Source organism: Muntiacus reevesi, chromosome 2, assembly GCF_963930625.1.
Source record: "Muntiacus reevesi chromosome 2, mMunRee1.1, whole genome shotgun sequence".
Taxonomy (NCBI): domain Eukaryota; kingdom Metazoa; phylum Chordata; class Mammalia; order Artiodactyla; family Cervidae; genus Muntiacus; species Muntiacus reevesi.
The window spans coordinates 142277297-142296121 of record NC_089250.1 but is presented as its reverse complement, the minus strand read 5'-3'; the positions used below and the strand labels follow the sequence as shown (position 1 = coordinate 142296121).

Below are 18825 nucleotides of genomic sequence, written 5' to 3'. Positions count from 1 at the left end.
GTCCTCCCTGAGGAGGCTCCATGAGCCCTATGGGAGACTCTGCAAGTTGGTATCTGAGCTGGCTTTCAGTGCTGGTTTGTCTCCCCCAGGGAACTATGGAAATGGAACTCAGACCACTGCCAAGCAGCTTGAAAAGATAGCTTTCCCTGAAGCAATGCTGTGATTTCAGGTCTCCCTCCCACCCACCACTTCCCCACATCCTGCCCTTCTCCTCTGTGGTCTCCAAGGGCTCATTCTGCCCTAACTCTGCAGAGGAGAAACTCATAAATGCAAGCACGCAGCTCTCTCCTCCTGGGCTGCTGGCCTTTGAGAAGGTCGTCTGATGATAGTTAGCAGAAGAGTTTCACAGTCTGTGAAAATTGGTACCCTTACATGCCTATTCTCCTCACACTTTAAAGCCTAGTTAATGGCGTCTTCCTCAGTTTTGCACACAACTTAAAGCCCACCAATGAAAATAGTTTGTGTTTTTTTAATGATGGTGGTAACAGCTTTCCTGATAGCTCAGTTGGTAAAGAATCCACCTGCAATGCAGGAGACCCTGGTTCAATTCCTGGGTCGGGAAGATCTGCTGGAGAAGGGATAGGCTACCCACTCCAGTCTTCTTGGGCTTCCCTCGCGTCTCAACTGGTAAAGAATCCGCCCGCAATGTGGGAGACCTGGGTTCTATCCCTGGTTGGGGAAGATCCCATGGAGAAGAGAAAGGCAACCCACTCCAGTATTCTGGCCTGGAGAATTCCATGGACTATGCAGTCCATGGGGTCACAAAGAGTCTAATACAATGTGACTTTCACTTTCAATAATGGTAAATGCTGACATCGTCTAGCAGCATCTTTCTTCAGGTCTCTGATGACACAAGTCCACTCAGAATAAATTGGCATTCTCTTCTGATTGAATTCATTTGGCTCCAAAAGTCGGCTCACATGCTTCAGGGGGTTGAGAAGAAGGGCCAGAGGAGGAAAGACTAAATAGAAGGTCATTTAACAATTTATCGCTTAATAATTTTTCAGAATATCAGTGCAGGCATCCAAAAAGCCTTGAATGCAATAATGTACCCTCCTACAGATGCAAGAAAAATCATCAGACACACAGCCAGAAGGATATACATTGGTAATTAATCACATAATCTTAACAGATTACTCTAGGCAAGTGGTTCCCAAACCAAACTCATCTGCCAAATACACTGAGATTTTTTTTTTTAAATATCGATTCTCAGACACAATCACAAATGGATTAAATAATGGAATGAGCCCTGAAAACTGAATTTTTTAAAATCTAAGTTATTGTGTTAACCTGATGTTGGTCACTCAACTCTTAATTAGCACCTTTAGAGGCATAGATGAGTGACTCAGAGGCTGAGGTGTGCTCTTTCTACAGAGAATGGTATTTTCCTCTGGGCTCAGTTGACTTTGAGTTTCTTGGAACTCCTTCTTTGAAGGCAGGACCAGGCCATTTTTTCTATTTTCTCTCATTAATCCATCCAGAAGGGGACCTAAGGGACCCCTTAGAAACAAAGTCCTTTTTCCTACAAGAGAGAAGAAAATCATTGCAGCCTTGTTGATAATGCTAAAGGCTGTTGTGTACAAGCATGTATTTCCCTCAGGCTTCTGTACTGGTTTAAAAGGATTCTGAAACAGGGAATAGTTTTATAATCATGGAGTAGATAAAACAGCAAAAGTAGAAACCAAAAAGGTCAATAAATTTGACTACCTAAATGTTTTTAATTTTTATACATCAGAGTACAATGTAAACAAACTGAACTAGTCAAAGAAAACTGGGGGAAATCTTTCAATATACCTGAAAACAAAGGATCACTATCTTTAATAAATAAATAGTTTTAAAAAATCAATAGAAAAACAGGCAAAGGGCATGAACAGTCAGTTCACAAAGGAAGAAATGAAATGGCAAAGAGGCAAATAAGAAAAATACTGTGCCTCAGTGTGAATTTTTTAAAAATACAAATTAGTACAACATTGAAATCCCATTATCACCTCTTGAGTTTGAGAGGTGATATTTTAAACCTTTAACTGTAACCTTTTAAAAGGTTATTATTAATATCTGATGTTCTTAGGGATATGTGGAAATTGGTGCTCTCACGCATAGGTGATCAGAGCAAATTGATGCAAGCTTTCTAGATAATATCAGTATTGTCAAAATGTATTAGTCAGGATACGTGAAGTTATGCTGTGATAACAAAGGACCTGCAAATCTCCATGGCTTTCACTAAGAAAATGTATTTCTCTTGCACACTACTCATCTGTCACGGCTCAGCTGTAGCTCTGCTCCATTATCATCCTCATTCCAGATCAATAGAGCAGCCTTAATCAAGAACATTGTCAGACTTCTGGCAGAGGGAAGAGACATGGCAAAATATGAACTGCTTACTAAAGCCTCTGCCCAGAGGTTTTAACATGTCCGCCCACGTTGCATTGACCAACACCAATCATGTGATCACTCAAGGCTCAACAGAGCAGGGACAAAAAAATCTTCCCACAGGGAGGAGCCCCCACTGAGAATGAAGCAGCAGATTTGATGAGGAATCATGCACTGCATTCCCTTTGCCCTAGTGTTTGCAACTTCCAGTACTTTATCTATCTGAAATAATCATAATGTCCAAAAAGTTTATGTAAATAAAGTTCTTCATCACATAATTTATAATAGCAAAAAAATTAAAAACAACCATGTCCCCAAAGGAGGAGGCTAGTTAAATAAATTTCTATGAATGAAGAACTTAGCATTCTTTTGTAAGTAGAAGAATATATAATACAATAACATGGCAGCATGTTGAAGATGTTCATGAACTAAAAAAAAAAATGCTAACAATGTGATCCCAATTATGTAAAAACTGAGAAATATATATGTATGTGTCAAAGAACTCAGTAAATATTTGTCAAATTATTAAACTAAAAATACTGGAAGGTTGTCAACCAAAATGTTATCATATTTTAAAACACTTGGATTATGGGGGACTTTTCTTTTTCTTCACTGTGTTTCTCTATATTTTTCCTTTTTTTCCCGGTCAGCCTTCCATATTCAGAAAAAGATACTTTGTTTTCTAAAATCATTGTAATATATTTAAGCAAAAACAAAAGGCCTATGGTGGTTAGTGGGTATCTTCTTTGCAGGAAACCACAGTAACAACGCCCTTCTGTCTTTCAAAGTCCAGGATGGCGAAGAATCATGAAGTAAATGCCCTTTCCTGGGGTGGTCCTGTTCTGTGCAGCCCATAAATGATTTAGAAACATCTAACAGACCACTGTTTTCATCTTTCCCTCTCTCTCTCTCTGGATATCAGCCACAACTATGTTCGAGGGTCCATTACACTTTTTATCATCAACTTGCACCGATCAAGAAAGAAAATCAAACTGGCCGGGACTCTCAGGGACAAGCTCGTGCACCAGTATCTGCTGCAGCCCTATGGACAGGAGGGCCTGAAGTCCAAGTAAGTGCCAGCCCAGAAACAGCTTAGGAGGGAGTGCAGTAGGAGCTGGGTGTGGAGGGAGTTGGATGGCCACTTTGCTGAGGGCACCAAGGTTGCTGCTAATTCACTCAGGGACTACTTACTCCCTTTAGCACCCTGGACAAGCCCTTCCCAGCCCCTCTAGGCTTGGGGTCCCCAACAATAAACTCAAATGATGGACTAAATATATCTCAACAAGGGCATTCTTGGAATCTGGACTAGAAGACTCTGCATTATGCCAGATGATCACATTGCAAGCTATTTAGAATCCTTGGTCCCTACCCAATAAACGCTAATAGTGCCCCCAGCCATGTAACAACCAGAAACAGTGGTAGTTAAGAACCACGTCCCTTCCAGGGGTAGCATTCTGTACTGCTGTAACTATTAGTCAACCTCTACAAATCTTGTGGGGTAGAGCACCTCTAAAGGACAGAGCACTGGACAAAAATCAGAAGTTCAGAGATCAGGAGTCAGTTCTAATAAATTAAAAATTTGGATTTAACGAAAAGATTTATTTGAGGTTAATTTGGATTAATTTTTAATTTAATAAAAAATAAATGTGAATAAAAACCTGGAGAAAGAAATAAAATACTGTAAGAAAAATAAAAGCCAGTTCTGCCCCAACTTTATAGCTTTGGGCACTTCTCTCTGGAACTGTTTGCTTATCTATTCTGGGAGCTCGGTAGTCTCCTCAAACTCTATAATTATATGATTCTGTGACACTCTCTACTGCCTGCAGTCTCACCTAGAGACCCTGGCCTCTACCAACAGAAAGCAGCTCTAGGCCACCCCATCCTGGAGGGAGGCCTCCTAGGACGGATGTGAGTGCTGTACAGACTGGGAGCGCTCCCCATTCCCCTTTTACTGTTTACCAAGTTTAACAAAGCTGTAAACTTGGAGCAGGTGGCTTGGACTCCCACAGCTGCCCACAACTATTTGGGCTGTAATTGTTCGCCATTTCACTGCAACCTTGGTGGCGTGCATTTGGTTTCCAACTGTATGCGATGGGAGCAAAACACAATCTGGGAAGTCACTTACTGAGTCTCTTAGCCCACCCTGCATTTGTTATTTGCAGTCTTGGTTCACAGACTGGCTCTCTTTTCTGGCTGCATGTCCATTACTCTCAAGCCTAACCTATCCCAGCAGAACTCTCGAGTATTTCATCCCCTCTCTCCATTTCCCAGTGGTTCACAATTGGTGTGCTGAGTTTCTGGTCTTCATTCTAGGCAGAAGACGCTGTTCTGGTTCACTTAATAACGTGGGCAAATCCTTTAGTCCTAATCCCTAGGCCTCAGTTTTCTCATCTACAAAATTTAAGAGTTATATATATGGTAAAGTCCGTTCCAGCTCTGAAATTCTCATCCTGGTCTGATCTTCTGAGGCCTGTGTGCTTAAATCTTGCACTGCCTCATGACCTGAAAAGTCACATTCGCAGAGAGGTGACTCCACAACAGTGACTGTGATAGTTCAAGGTCCTTTAGAACCCAAGATGATTAGGAGCTGAGCCTGCCCCGTGTCCGGAAGACCACGTGTACCGCATGGAAGAAACTAACCAAAGGCCTTAGTCTAACAGGCTAAGGTGTCAATCCCTGCTCTGCCACTTGCTGGCTGTATGTCCTGAGGCAAGTTACTTGATCTCTGTGAGCCTCAGTTTCTTGAGCTGTAAAACTTTTTCTGTGGAGACGAGCAAATGAAGTCTTCTATATAAATTTCGTGACACATGGTAAATGCTCAGTAAATACTCATTGCCTTCCTTTTCCTCACCTCAGACCTCTAGCCAGTTGAGGATGAAGAGAAGAATAACTGCTCTAAGGATGTTCTTCAAAAGTGGCATCTTCTTAGACTTTTAAGATAATATGTGGATAAGACATTTGTTAAGATTATGATAAAAAAAGAAACACAAAACCATGAAACATGCAGAAATGATGGCAGGTGGCATCATTTTTACGAGCTTGTTTCTCCATCACCCAAGGGCACAAACCTCTAACCCTGTTTGCCCAACTCTACATCCCTGCCTCCAGGATTACAGCTCTGATGTTTGAACTGCCCACATCCTGGCCTCTGTCCGGCTTCTGCCTTTAAAGTGACTGAAGTGACTGTCAGTGGCTACTGATATGCTGCATTCTCAGTTATGCTGTCTTGTGCCTCAACTTGTCATCATTTTGTTGAGGAGCTATGTAATGGCTTTATTAGATTGTCAGAGAGGGACATGAAAAAGAGAATTTCATTACACAGAGGTCCTGAAGAAGAATTTGGTAACATCAACTGAAATTAAATAGCAGTGTCATACAACTGGAAGAGGAGGGAGTTGGAACCAGGAAGTCTGGCTATAAATCCAGCTGCTACCATTTACCTGTGTGACCTCAGCTTGCTCACCTGTCAGACGAGGTTATTGTGAGAATCAAGTTAGAGCATATGGGTGAAATGAAGCCTTCTACAAATAAAAATTTCACACATTCATGCATACAGATACATATATAACCACAGACACTCACATGATTGTACATACATTGTATTAAAGAGAGTTTGGGATTGAAAGTTTACAGAACTGGATTCCAGCCCTAATCCTGCCACTGCTTCACTGTGGGACTTTGGACCCTTCACTCACGTCTCCAAGCTGGTTCCTCTTCCTGTGAGCTACTGCTCATTTAACACCTCTCTGATTCTAGATAGAACATGCTGCACCATCTCTGACTGTAGGCGGCCAGACAGGGACTGCCGTGTACATGCTCAGGACCCACACCCTACTGCCCTGCTCAGTAACTGCTAATAAGAGCGGGAGCCCTCAGTGGTTCTGGGATGTGGGTCTCACAGGAAAGGTGTCGTTTCAGTGCAGCAAGCTCTGCAGGAAAGGATGAAAGGAAATGCTAGGAAGTGATTTCAGCTCTTTGGTGTCTCTTTCTCTGTTTTATAAGCCTCTGGGGCCAGATTCTGTGTTCTTGGCCTGCTAATTCCTGCTGTCGCCTGAAGCCATGTTAGTTCAGAGCAGGGATGGAAAGCTCTGGGAGCCCGTAGCTGCTCCTGTCGGTAGCAACCAGGAAAAGGATACAAAGCAAAGCAGTGTGCCAGTCAGGCTACCAGTGGGGCCTTCTGGCCTGGGGCTTTAGGAGCAGGGAGATACTGGCAAACTTTTTCAATTAGTAGAGAACATGGGGTAATTCTCCTTCTCTTGGAATTGCCATCAAGGCTGGAAATAGTTCAGATCTTTGAAAGGATAGTGGCATGTGAACTTGGGGCACTGAGACGTCAGGTATTCTATAGGTAACACCCTTGAGGCCACTTAAAATGTGTAGTTCAGGCATCCAGGTCCTTAGCGAAGGTTCCTGTTTCTCATCTCCATGAGCAAAGTAGTCAAGAGACCCACCACTCAAATCTCAACTCTTTAGGTAAGAGATTGTTCTCACTCTAGGAACCAAACAAAAAGTGAGTGCCCTGTACCCTATGGGATAGAAGCAGGGAAACTTAGAGAACTGTGGTGTGGATCAGAGAAGGATGTTCTGTGTCTGGAGTATATATTCTTCAAGGATGACTGAAGAAAATGGGGAGATTTGATTTAGATAAGAAAAATAAGGTAACCTGTGAGGACTTTCTTTGGATATTCAAAGGACTGCTAAGTGAAAGGAAACAGATTTGGCGTAGGATCCTCTAAAATGACAGAAAACCAGGGACTATAATTTAGAAAAGAAAGAGCTCACCACAAAATGAGCTCATTTTTCAAAGGCATGCCTGGTTTAACTGGGGACAAGACAGGCTTCCTTAGGAGGTAGACTATTAATCAAAGAATGAGCAACATGGCCATCTCAGGGGTGCTTTAAGATTCCTTACTCAGTGGGAGGTTGAGGTGAAAGATTACTGCTTCCCATCAAATTCTAAGATTCTATTATTCTCTTCCATTCCCCTCCCCTAAACTCCCACTTCATTTTTGGAGCCTATATGGTCACCAGGAGAGTAGCTTCTTCAAGCCATCAAAAAGGCCACACAAAGAAACGATGCTATGAGAGAAAGAGGTGGTAATACCAGGCCAGTTCTTTTCAAAAAAATCTCCAGCTGCAGGTCCTTCCCCTGTCATTTTCACTGCTTTCTCACCTTTCTGAAGGAAAGATTAGCCATTCACACCTAAGACAGTAATAGTTCCCCCCTAGGTAAGTCTAACAGCACCTTTGGCACAGCTCTACCATCCACTAGGGAATCTGCCCAATGCCTCATGTGATCACAAATCAATGAACATCATCCTCTAGGGAATCATCTCTCCCAAGACATAAATATCTCCAATGCCTTTCAATAAACAGGAAGGCAACATAAAGTTGGGCCAAAGAAGGCAAGTAGTATCAAAAAACAGGAAGACTCAACCCAGGACTCTGTAACAACCTAGAGGAAGTAGGATGAGGTGGGAGGTGGGGGGTAGTTTCAAGAGGGAGGGGACATATGTATACCTATGGCTGATTCATGTTGATGTTTGGCAGAAACCAACACAATTCTGTAAAGCAATTATCCTTCGATTAAAAAGTAAATTAATTAAAAAAAAAACAACAACAACAACATGAGGACTCACTTTGTAGGGGAAAGTCAAACCAGGAACAGGTGTTTGCTCAGATCCCAGCATTTTCCCCTATGTGTCATATTCAGTTCCATTTGGAGGGAGAATGATCCAAAAATTGGAAAAGAAGGAAACAACTTTCATCACGCTGGCTCTTCTATTCTGACACATTGATGCTAAGAAACCTGGGGTGGGATAACATTTTGAGGTGGTCTGGTTCACTCCCCTGCCCTCAGTCTGTGACTAGGACATCTGGACCAGAAGATGCCCTATGTCTAAAGACCCCTAGGAAAGGAGTGTCCACAGTTTCAATCCTGTCTGAACATTTAATTTTATAAGAACACTGGGGCCATCTGTGCCTGTGACTGGGACCTTATAGATAATAAACAGCACCATGAAGCATTTTAGAGTTGAAGAAACTGAATTTTAGGGCCTTAAGTTACTTATTGAAGAGTGACACAACTAGTAACTGATAGAGCTAGAAAGTACCTTGTGTCCAGTTCTCCTGAGTCAACTGTACTTTCTTCAACACTGCACTACCGCAAAAGTCAAGTAGTGTAAAATTATAATGATATTGACAAATGTACATCATTTACAAATATATCTATTTGTATATAAATATACAAAAATATATACATATACATTGAATAGCCAATCTCTGTCTTGACACTGAGGTCATTCCATCTTTGACTTATGAATATAATATATTATGTATTCATGATACATTATGAGTTGATTCGAAAAGTGTTTGGTGAGCCATCAGTTTTCTCTCCTTTAGGCTAACTCATCCCAGTTCCATCCACTTTTCTTCAAAAATCCTAACTTCAGATCCTCATCAAAAGTTCTTCTCTGAGCTGTTTTTAAGATTCCATTTCCAAGTCACAAAATTTTAGTGAAAACGATTTTTTTTTTCAACTAGATGGAAGAATTCCTTCTGTTTCTTCTATGCTCTTCTCAAACAAAGATTACTGAATACCAGGAGTGACTGTAAGTTGGTTTGATTTGAGGTCTCTAAAAATCACTCTCAGCTTGTTGTATTCTGACCCAGAGCACACAGACACTGCCAGCTCCCCTAAACCTAATGGAGCCCCTCCTCAGAAGGAAAGAAGCTGTCAGAGGAGGCTTCCCAGGGAAACGAGAGTACCTATCCTCATCCACTCATCAACTTGGTTGAGATCCTACTTGTGCCAGACATAACTGTCTCTCTTCAACACTCTAACTTGCAGTGACAACTAATCTGGCTAAATTCTTAATGAATGTGTTCCCATAACTAATAAGAACTGAGGAAACCCAAGTAGATGAATTAGAGGGAAAATCTGAATGTAAAGTTTAATGTGATATTTCAGAATGGATTTTCTCTTGATTGCCTTAATGCCAGGCCACGTCATCACCTGACCTTCAAGAGCTGTTTAATAGGGACATTTGAGGGGAAGGGATTAAAATTCAGCTCTATTATTAGAAACAAAAAACTAACAGGAAGCAGACTGCGGTGGTACCATGAGAGAGGTACAGAATATTTCTGCTTTGAGGCTAATAACTTTCATGTTAAATGATTAAATTTCATACCTGCATGAGCCTCTCCTTCAGCTGCCATAATTTTTAATTGAAAGAATTTCGAGCCTCCTTTTATGAACCAAGAATCTTTTTGCCTATTCTGCGAAGAGATGAACATACTTTTTTCCTTTTTCTACATACTGCTATTTTTTCCATCTCTCTGGGATATAACTTTTGCTTTGATTTCACCCTCATTAAATCCTATATCAAAGGAAAACATTGGCATCTAACTGCATGCCTTTAGAGAGGTGTCATTTGATGTTAGCCAAACAGAGTAGTTCTGAAAATACTGAAGTAACTCCCAGGTGCTAAGACGTTAAGAATATCCTCATGTCCCTGTTGGAACAGACCACATTAAGATACTTCATCTCCAAATTCAGAGTTTGGCTAGTATGAAAAGTCCTAAGGGCTGAACTGGCCACCGCCAGACCCACCACAGTTAACAGGAAGCATCACATTTATTTTGGGACGTGGACAGATATGGCAAAAGGAGCTTTGTGAAAAACCTTACCTTTAAGAATTCTCACTCAGAAACAAAACACAAAAACCTGTTTTCTGGGACTCAAGGCCCATTACTCCATACATCTCAGCAGACTCAAGACGTCTAAGTGTTTAATATCTGCTGATATTAGTTGGTACTTGGAAATTTTGAACACTGGTCGACCAAATGTACTCCCTGCAGGTTTCCATTATCTTCATTTGTCTGGAATCATTTAGTTTCTTCTTGAAATAAACCATTCTGTGAAAAGTTCTGCTGTTATTAAAAGATGACTTTAGAAAGGGGAATTCTGAAAGTACTCAGAGTACTAATTCTATAGCATCCCTGACAAAAAGCCTATCAGTTTCTGCTTTATGATACTCTTCATCTCATGAATTGAGTTGAAAATGAGTTGGCCCACTTTAGAACTAGACAAGTCTGATTATAGGAAAGATCTTCCTTCAGTTCAGTTCAGTTCAGTTCAGTTCAGTCGCTAGTCACGTCTGACTCTTTGCGACGCCATGAATCACAGCACGCCAGTCCTCCCTGTCCATCACCAACTCTTGGAGTCTACCCAAACCCATGTCCTCAAGTCAGTAATGCCATCCAGCCATCTCATCCTCTGTCGTCCCCTTCTCCTCCTGCCCCCAATCCTTCCCAGCATTAGGGCCTTTTCCAATGAGTCAACTCTTTGCATCAGGTGGCCAAAGTATTGGAGTTTCAGCTTCAACATCAGTCCTTCCAATGAACACCCAGAACTGATCTCCTTTACTTGTGGCCAATGCTCATTTTCTTTCCATTTCTACCTTGCTTTAGAAAAATTATGCATAGTAAATCTATGTCACCCTTATAACAATTTTCCATTATGTCTTCCCTTAGAGTTCGAGTCTCTCAGCTTTTTAACCAGTCCTCAATGCATGTGTCCCAATCACTACTGTCTGTTCGCCCTGGAATCCATTGAGTTATAGAACCTCAGTGTGTTAGTCGCTCAGTCATGTCCAACTCTTTGCAACCCAATGGACTGTAACCCGCCAGGATCCTCTGTCCATGGGATTCTCCAGGCAAGAAAACTGGAGTGGGTTGTCATTTCCTCCTCCATACAGAACCTTATCTCTTATAATTAACAATTCAATTTTCTTACCTCATACAAGCTTAGTTGTAGAGGTCTGAAAAGTAGGAAATATGAACATTGTATTATTATAATTTACCTCAGCAATACAGAACAGTAATATTCTAAAATCTTTTCCAACTTCATAATGAATAGTATTATTTTAAGTTGTATTCTTTAAGTATTAGTGAGGTTAAAATTTTTGTGTCTATTAGTATTTTATCACTCTTGTGAATTTTCTACATCCCGTTTACTTATTTTTCTATTGGGCTGTTATCCATTTTATTAATGATTTGCACATTTTTTCTAACCATGTATATCATGTGTTAACATATCTTCTTCAGCGTTTTGTTATTTTTCCAACTACTTCATTTTTAAGGTATTATCTTGACATGCAGAAGGTTCCCTTTTTATATAGTTAAATTTATCTTTTTCTTTGTGCTTCCTTCTGTTCCATTTATATGTTTACCTATTTATATTCCTGAAATCAGAAGAATACATATCTTTACTTTCTGTAGTTTCTTTTTTGTTTCATTTGTTATATTCATTTCTTTAATGCATTTGGAATTTACTTTGATGGTTCTGTAAGAGGTAAGGAGCAACAATAGTGCTGTTGAAGCTAAGAGTGTGTGAGGAAATCTGTTAACCTCTGCAGGGCTTCAGGTGCCAGTTTTAAAATGTCAGGGGAAAAAAAAGAGGATAGAGACCTCTGTTTCCTGGAGGAAAAGGCCCTGCTGTTACAGATGGAACCACATCGCCTGTAGCCCTTCTGAAAGGCCACTCAGAGGCCCTCGGGAAAACAGAGGAGACTCAGAGACAGGAGCACAGGGTGGTAAGAGAGACGCCTGGGGCTGGGGAGATTCATGAAATGGCTCTGAGTGAACAGAAAGGTAGTACTTCTAACCAGCAAAGTCCAAGCAGTGTTCCAGTTCAGGAAGTCTGAAACAGATGCTGCGAAAGTATAAATATAAATACACATGATATATGTAAGCCTCAGGGTCAGTCTGTAGAAAAAATAAAGAGAAGTAAATATACAGAGAAATAAGCCTTCCAAATTTTACTTAGTGAAAGCTTACTCATCAAAACAGAGGAGTTTGGATTCTTTTCACCCTTGTGCTCATTTGAGGGTGTTTGATGGCTCTTAAAGAGTTAGTAACTATAGCCAGTGGACACAGCATTATCTAAGTAAATCATTATATACATATCTGGAAAATACAGTGAGGGTACTGAATGATATATTTAACCCCCTTAATTCCTTCTACCTGAAGAGAGCTTGAGCCCACTCTTGGTCTGTGTGGAGTTCTCTGTGACACAGTCCAAGACCTGAGAGAAATCTAAATGACTTTAGAGACTTTGTCCTTCAAGCAGAGTAGTTTTTCTTTTCAGTGTTAAAGAAATGCAGTTTGTTATCTGTGCAAATGCTCCATCGGCTTTGGTCCTGAATTCCTGCTGTAAAGTCACACACGGACTTCCCTGGTCCATGCTGCGGAGCACGTTCATCCCACCAGAGAACTCACTACAGGGACGACGTTCAATGAGGCAGTTCTGCAGAAATAGCAAAAGTGCCCACTTCAGACTATTCAACAAGAAATTTGCCTTTGAAAAGTTCACATCTTTGTTTTAGTTTTAAAAATGTGGCCTCTTACATGGTACTCCAAAAGAGTAAGAAAAGATCTGTTTATTCAAAATAAATTCAGAATGTAATGGTTAGAAAGCTATTTGATTCCCTGCCCCCCGCCAAACCCTGCCCCAGCTGCAAACATATTCCCACTGTTTCTTCATCAGCTCCTGCTGCTCAACCATGGCTGCGCTTTGAATTACCTGGGGAGCTTTAAAAACCCCAGTGCCCAAGCCGTCCCCAAGACCAATTAAACCAAAGTCTCTGGGCTGGGACCCAGACACTAGTATTTTTTTAAAGTTCCCAAGTTAATTCAAATATGTGGCCAAAGTTGAGAACTATTGTCCCTCTAGAAAATGCTGGAACAAGATTCCAACTGATTTGCATCTTTGATTTCACCCAGATTCTATTCTTCATTCAGGCACTAAGCCATTTTGCCAAAGGTGTGAACATGCCAGGAGGCCCTAGGAGCTTTCTATGACTAAGTGGAAAGATGTGTACGGCTCCCAAAGGTTTTACTGTTTGTTTTAACTCCTAGATTAGTAGTGTACAGATCACTGTGCAGATTAGAGGATTATAAAACGCTTTTATATTTTACAGTGACTTGACATCTTAAACCAAGATGCTTAGGAATCCAGTGTCTTCACTGTTGTTTTCTGAGAGATTTCATTTGTTCTCAGCTCCAGAACACATCTTCTTCCAGATCATTCCCAGCATCTGGAATCTCTCCACATAGCTAACCATCAATACTGTGGTGTCCCCACCCCAGCTCCACTCATGTGGGCACCCTCGTTGCAGGCAGAGATTTCCACTCTGTTCCGGATGACCCAAATGAAATCCTGGTGGATGAGCACTTCAGAGCAAAGCTAACATGTTTCTGAGCAGTTGGTTCTACATTGAGGGACAGGGAAGCAGAATACATAGGCAGTTCTGGTGGGCAGAGAAGTCAAGGTCCTTGTCTTCTCCTTTCTCCTCATCTTCCAGAGGCTCTGGTTTAGGTGATAGACAAACATAAGCCTGAAGGAACTGAAAAGTCCTAAGCTACCTCATCCCTATAGCAGGACCAGGGCCTTGAGTCAGCATTTCTTTGGCTGCCAAGCATCAGGAGTCCACAACAGGATCTGGTTCATTCCAGACAAGGGGCTGGAGCTCCAAGCTGTGGACCAGTTACCAGACACCAGCACACACTTGGCAGCCTACATCTTCCCCCATGACCTTCTCAGGAATGACTCGGAGTCACCACACTCCTTGCACGCTGACGTCCATGGGCCCTGGAGCAGAACACGTGCCACCTGAGACATCTTATTTTTCCCTTTTGAGGGTACGCCAGTGCACCTCATGTGCACTGACGGAACACTGTCAAAATCTGATAAAACCGAGGTATTTATCCCATTGGTTTAATATATTTGAATAGGTATCCAGGAAGCCGTGACTTTACAGTGTTGCTGTTGTTGTTGTCTAGTCACTAAGTTGTGTCCGACTCTCTGCGACTCCATGAGCTGTAGCCTGCCAGGCTCCTATGTCCATGGGATTTCCCAGGCAAGAATACTGGAGTGGGTTGCCATTTCCTTCTGCAAGGGATCTTCCCAACCCAGGGATTGAACCCACGTCAGACAGTAAAACATCTGCCTGCAATGCAGGAGACCGGGGTTCAATCCCTAGGTCAGGAAGATACCCTGGAGAAGGAAACGGCAACCCACTCCAGTACTCCTGCCTGGAAAATTCCATGGATGGAGGAGACTGGTGGGCTACAGTCCATGGGGTTGCAGAGTCGGACACGACTGAGTGACTTCACTTTCACTCTCCTGCTTGGAAGGCAGATTCTTTACCCCTGTGCCACCTGGGAAGCCCCCATGGTTTTTGTAGCTGGTTTCTCTCATGGTTTGAGTGTGATATACCTATAACATGGAGCTCTGAGATGGTTGCAAAATCAAACTTTCTTCCCGAAGTGCCCCCAGATGACTCCTTCTCATCTGATGAAAATGAACACTATCAGTATAAATCCAAGTTCCTTAGCTAGGCTCTCATCTTTTCTGCCAAGTATGCTAAGTTATTTTAAACCACTAGAAGCAGATGGTAGGATCCCATGATGGTTTAGACCATTATTACACAGACTTGGATAAAACACAGATCAAATCATGACCCCCAAACCTAACTGCCAACAGGAAAAGCTTATATCCCTGACAACCTGCCTATAAAATCCTCAGCTCTGCTTGCATAAAGGAATCCGAGTGTTTTCCCTATTTAGCGATATAAGAAGTTAGATCAACATTTCTCATTTCAATGTGCTCTCAAAGAGTAGGACATAGGGAAAGTAATCTTATCAACCTTAAACTGTTTAAGTGGCCAGGAATTTCATATATGATGAGGGCTTTTCGAGGGGTAAGGGGAACAGGAAGCATTCACTCCCATTTTTCACTTAGTCTCCTCTCTTTAACAACATCAGAGGAAGGGACTGGAGTGTCCAAGCAGCCACATGAGAATAGAGAGGCTGACTGAGTGGAACTCGACAAGAATTCATTTAAACTACTATCCTGGGCAAGAAGGCATTGAACCACGTGCCACTGAAGATTTTTAAAAAAAAGAACAATTAGTTTAGCGGGTGAAATGACCGCAGCACAGAGAATAAATTTGAGACGTTGCATACTGAAAAGAAGCTGCCAAAAACGCGCCCCTCTTCCAGCTGGGGCTCTCAGATTAGGTTGGGATGGAGGAGGCCACATCCAAAGGGGCCTGGAAGGAGCATCAGGCTTTTTGACAGTCTACCAGATTTCAGGCAGAGCAAAAAGCACATAAGTCACTCTTGGGAGGAAATCATCTTCCCTGTGACCCCTGAGGAGTAGGAGCTCTCTGAGAGGGTCATGAGCATCCTACCGCCTTTGCTCCAGCTGGGCAAGTGGGGACCAGGAGGCACTAGGCTGCTGCAGCCACTTGTGAGCAGTCCTCCTCAGCGGGTAGCCTCTCATGGCCATTTCAAAGGAACCTCCCTCCTGTCTAAGCTACTCCAGATGCACAGAGCGGAGCAAGGCCCCTCTGTCCTCAAGCCCGGCCGAGCTCCCTCCCGGCTCTAACCTGCCCCTGACCTGGAGAAGGGCAGGGCAGCTGCACACACCAGCTTCCTAACTCAGCGAGGGGGCCTCCAAGGGCAGCAGGGCCTCGAGGGGTCTGTAAAGCGCATACAGGTGCGGCCGGCGGGAGGGCGGGGCGCCAGGACCCGGGCTGGAGAGCGGGGCGCCGGCAGCCCCGCAGCTACGCGGACCCCTCCCTGCATGCCGGCGAGAAAGCCGCTCCCCCGGCAGGAATCGCTGCGGACTTCGCATGGTTCCTTAATATTAGCCACATGGCGGCACTGGGGGGTGGGGGGCGGTTAATGGACCGCAACGAAGTTTTTGCCGGGATTGAACTGATTCTGAGGTTTGTTGCTCCGAGAGGCCAAGTGCCGCGCCCGTCTCCGGGACTCCCCGGGACTGGAGAGCGGGCTGGAGGGGCAGAGGCAGGAGCCCCGCTGCCTGGGAGCCGCCGCGGGGATCTCGGCACCGTTGTGAAGAGCAAGAGTGCCCTCTAGTGGCTTGCGGGAGAGCACGCTGGCGCTAGAACTAGGAGGCTGTACGGGTTTTGCCCTCCAGGGTCCCCACCACCGCTCAGATTCTTACACCTCCTTTCTCTCCTCCTTCCTCCCTCTCTTCTGCTCCCTACTCCGTCTTTCCCTCCTTCTCTCCCTGCCTCTCACTTAACAATCTAGAAACCCGAAACCAGAGTCAACTGTGACATTGCTAGTCCTTCACGTGTCATGCTCAGAGTGTGAACTGTAACTCGAGTCTCTGTCCTCCCACCCTAGTGTCTTTTCCTTCCAGATTGTGATTCATCTGCCCACATATTTGCATCCAGCCCTTCTTTTACTGAGAACCTACTGTGTGAATTGGTGAACGGGAGAGCGCAGGATGAGCAGGACCAACACAGGGCCTTCCAAACTAGGGGAGAGGCTGACAGGCAGTCAGCAATCCTGGTGCTGTGATGTGCGTGGAGACAGAGAAGTGCTAGGTGATCGCGAGTACTTTGCGGGTACCTGACCTGAAAGACAGGTAGGAGTTAGTAGGGAAAAGGAGGCTGGAAGCGGGGCGGGAGTACAGAGAAAGTTCCAGGCAAAATGACAACATGTACAAAAGCCCGGAGAGTAGAGAGTTTGTGACTGGAGGAAGCGTAACACAGAATGAAAGGAGGGGGTGGATGGTCAGGAGCTTCAGTGGGCAGGAGCTCCAGGGAGCCTCTAAGGGCTGGGGAAGTAGGTAAATGGCCTCGCTTATGGGGTCTCGTAAGGCCCTTAGAGAATGCTCTAAGACTAGCAGGAAGTTACTGAATATTTAGACAGGTGAATGTCATGATCATATTTCTACCTGTGCAGGATCACTGAATTTGGATTTAAACTCTGCTTCAAGCTAGCTATTAGACTGTGGGCAACCCACCTGAAAAGTATGGGAACCAGAAAGAATCTTAGGGTTCACCTAGTTTATCTTACAGACAGAGAAACCCAAGTTTAGAGAAGGCAGATCACTTTCTCAAAGTGGCGGAGATGGAACTAGTTATCTCTGAGACCTTTCACCTCCCATTCAAGGCCCCAGATAGGCCAGCAGAAACCAGTCACTAGCTCCCCGGGCTGCTCCCGATAATACACAGGCTTCCCTTGCCTTTGCCCCTGCAAACATCCACCCAGGGCCAGACCAACAAGTTTTCTTCAAGACTGGCAGAGAGCATGCTCACTAGACTTGCTTCCCTGAGACATCAGAAGAGCTGAAAGCTTACTTCAGTATCCACAGCTAGCAAGAACCTTAATGAGACCAGAGATTGTAGACAGGTGGTTGGGGGAGGATGTGACCCAGCCAAGGGGATCCCACAGAGACCCAGGGAGCAGAGGGCTTGACTCCAAATTGAGACACGGAATCCCATTTCAAATAGCATGCAGTGTAAAGAAAACAAGTTTAGGAATTGCAAAGCAACTCAGACTTTGAAAAAACAGATGGTTATTAAAAAAAAAAAAAAAAAACAACAACGCAGTTGTCCTAATATTTGGATAATTTAAAAGCCCTCAGCAGCTAGGGAATTAAGAAAAATAGCTCCACGTAGGCTGGATCATTTAGCATCTGGTTTGAAAAGTCACAGGCTGGGAAAGAGGTCCCAGAATGTGATGAAAATATGATAAGAAAGGTTTTCAAAGAAAGAAACATGATCTTAGTGAGTGCCATGTGGAATTGGGGAACAACACAAATAGTAGAAACAGGTGTTGGGAGACCTGAATCCAAGAGTAAGCTTAGCCACCTATTAGAGGTGTGACCATGCCCAGGCCACCTCACCTCTGACCTCGTCTCAGCAGTGAAGTTAAAATAATAATAGTACTTGCATATGTACCTCACTGGGCTCTTTAGCAGTCACAAGGGAGGCTAGATAGGACTGTGGTATAAGGCTGCAGGCACATCTCAGCTCCACCACTTAATGGCTGCATGACCTGGGTGAATCTTAGATCCCTCTAAATGTCGATGTCTTCATTTGCAGGGATGCTAACACCTGCCTCAGCTGGTAGTTGTGAGGACTTCATGCGATAGAGTAAATCACAGCATCTTGCCTTTGGCATAAACAGTGCTCAGTAATCAGTGATATTTATCATTCACATGATATGTTTGCAAACTGTTCAGTGCATAAAAGTGAAAGATAATTGTGACATTTAGTGTGATATGACTTAACTGGGTAATAGGATAAATATTACAATAAAAACATAAGCAAGAAAAATAGAATGGAAGTGGTATAGCAAGCTGTCCATCATTATAATGAAGGAACTTTGTAGATAAGGATGTGTGAGGACTTAAAGTCTCACAAAATTAGCTCATGTTGGGTTAGCTCAGAGATGGTCATATAGATCTTTTTTAAGAATGAAAAGTCCTAGCGATGATCAATGGTCTGTGTCTGATTGGGATAAGGTATCTAGTGAGTGACTGTGAGAATCAGTGATAATTCAGGTCTTATCTAACATCTCCAGGGCCATTGAGAGCAAGAGTAATTGGTATGTTAATGAAATCTGTAA

At 43.2% G+C, this 18825-nt stretch overlaps 1 protein-coding gene across 1 annotated transcript in view; it reads left to right on the top strand.

The window, feature by feature from the left end:
• HPSE2 (heparanase 2 (inactive)) overlaps window positions 1–18825 on the top strand; it is a 663548-nt gene that overhangs the window by 638276 nt on the left and 6447 nt on the right. Inside the window, exon 11 of the mRNA XM_065920070.1 lies at window positions 3293–3439. Coding sequence (XP_065776142.1) covers window positions 3293–3439 — 147 coding nt within the window. The remainder of the gene's footprint in view (window positions 1–3292; window positions 3440–18825) is intronic.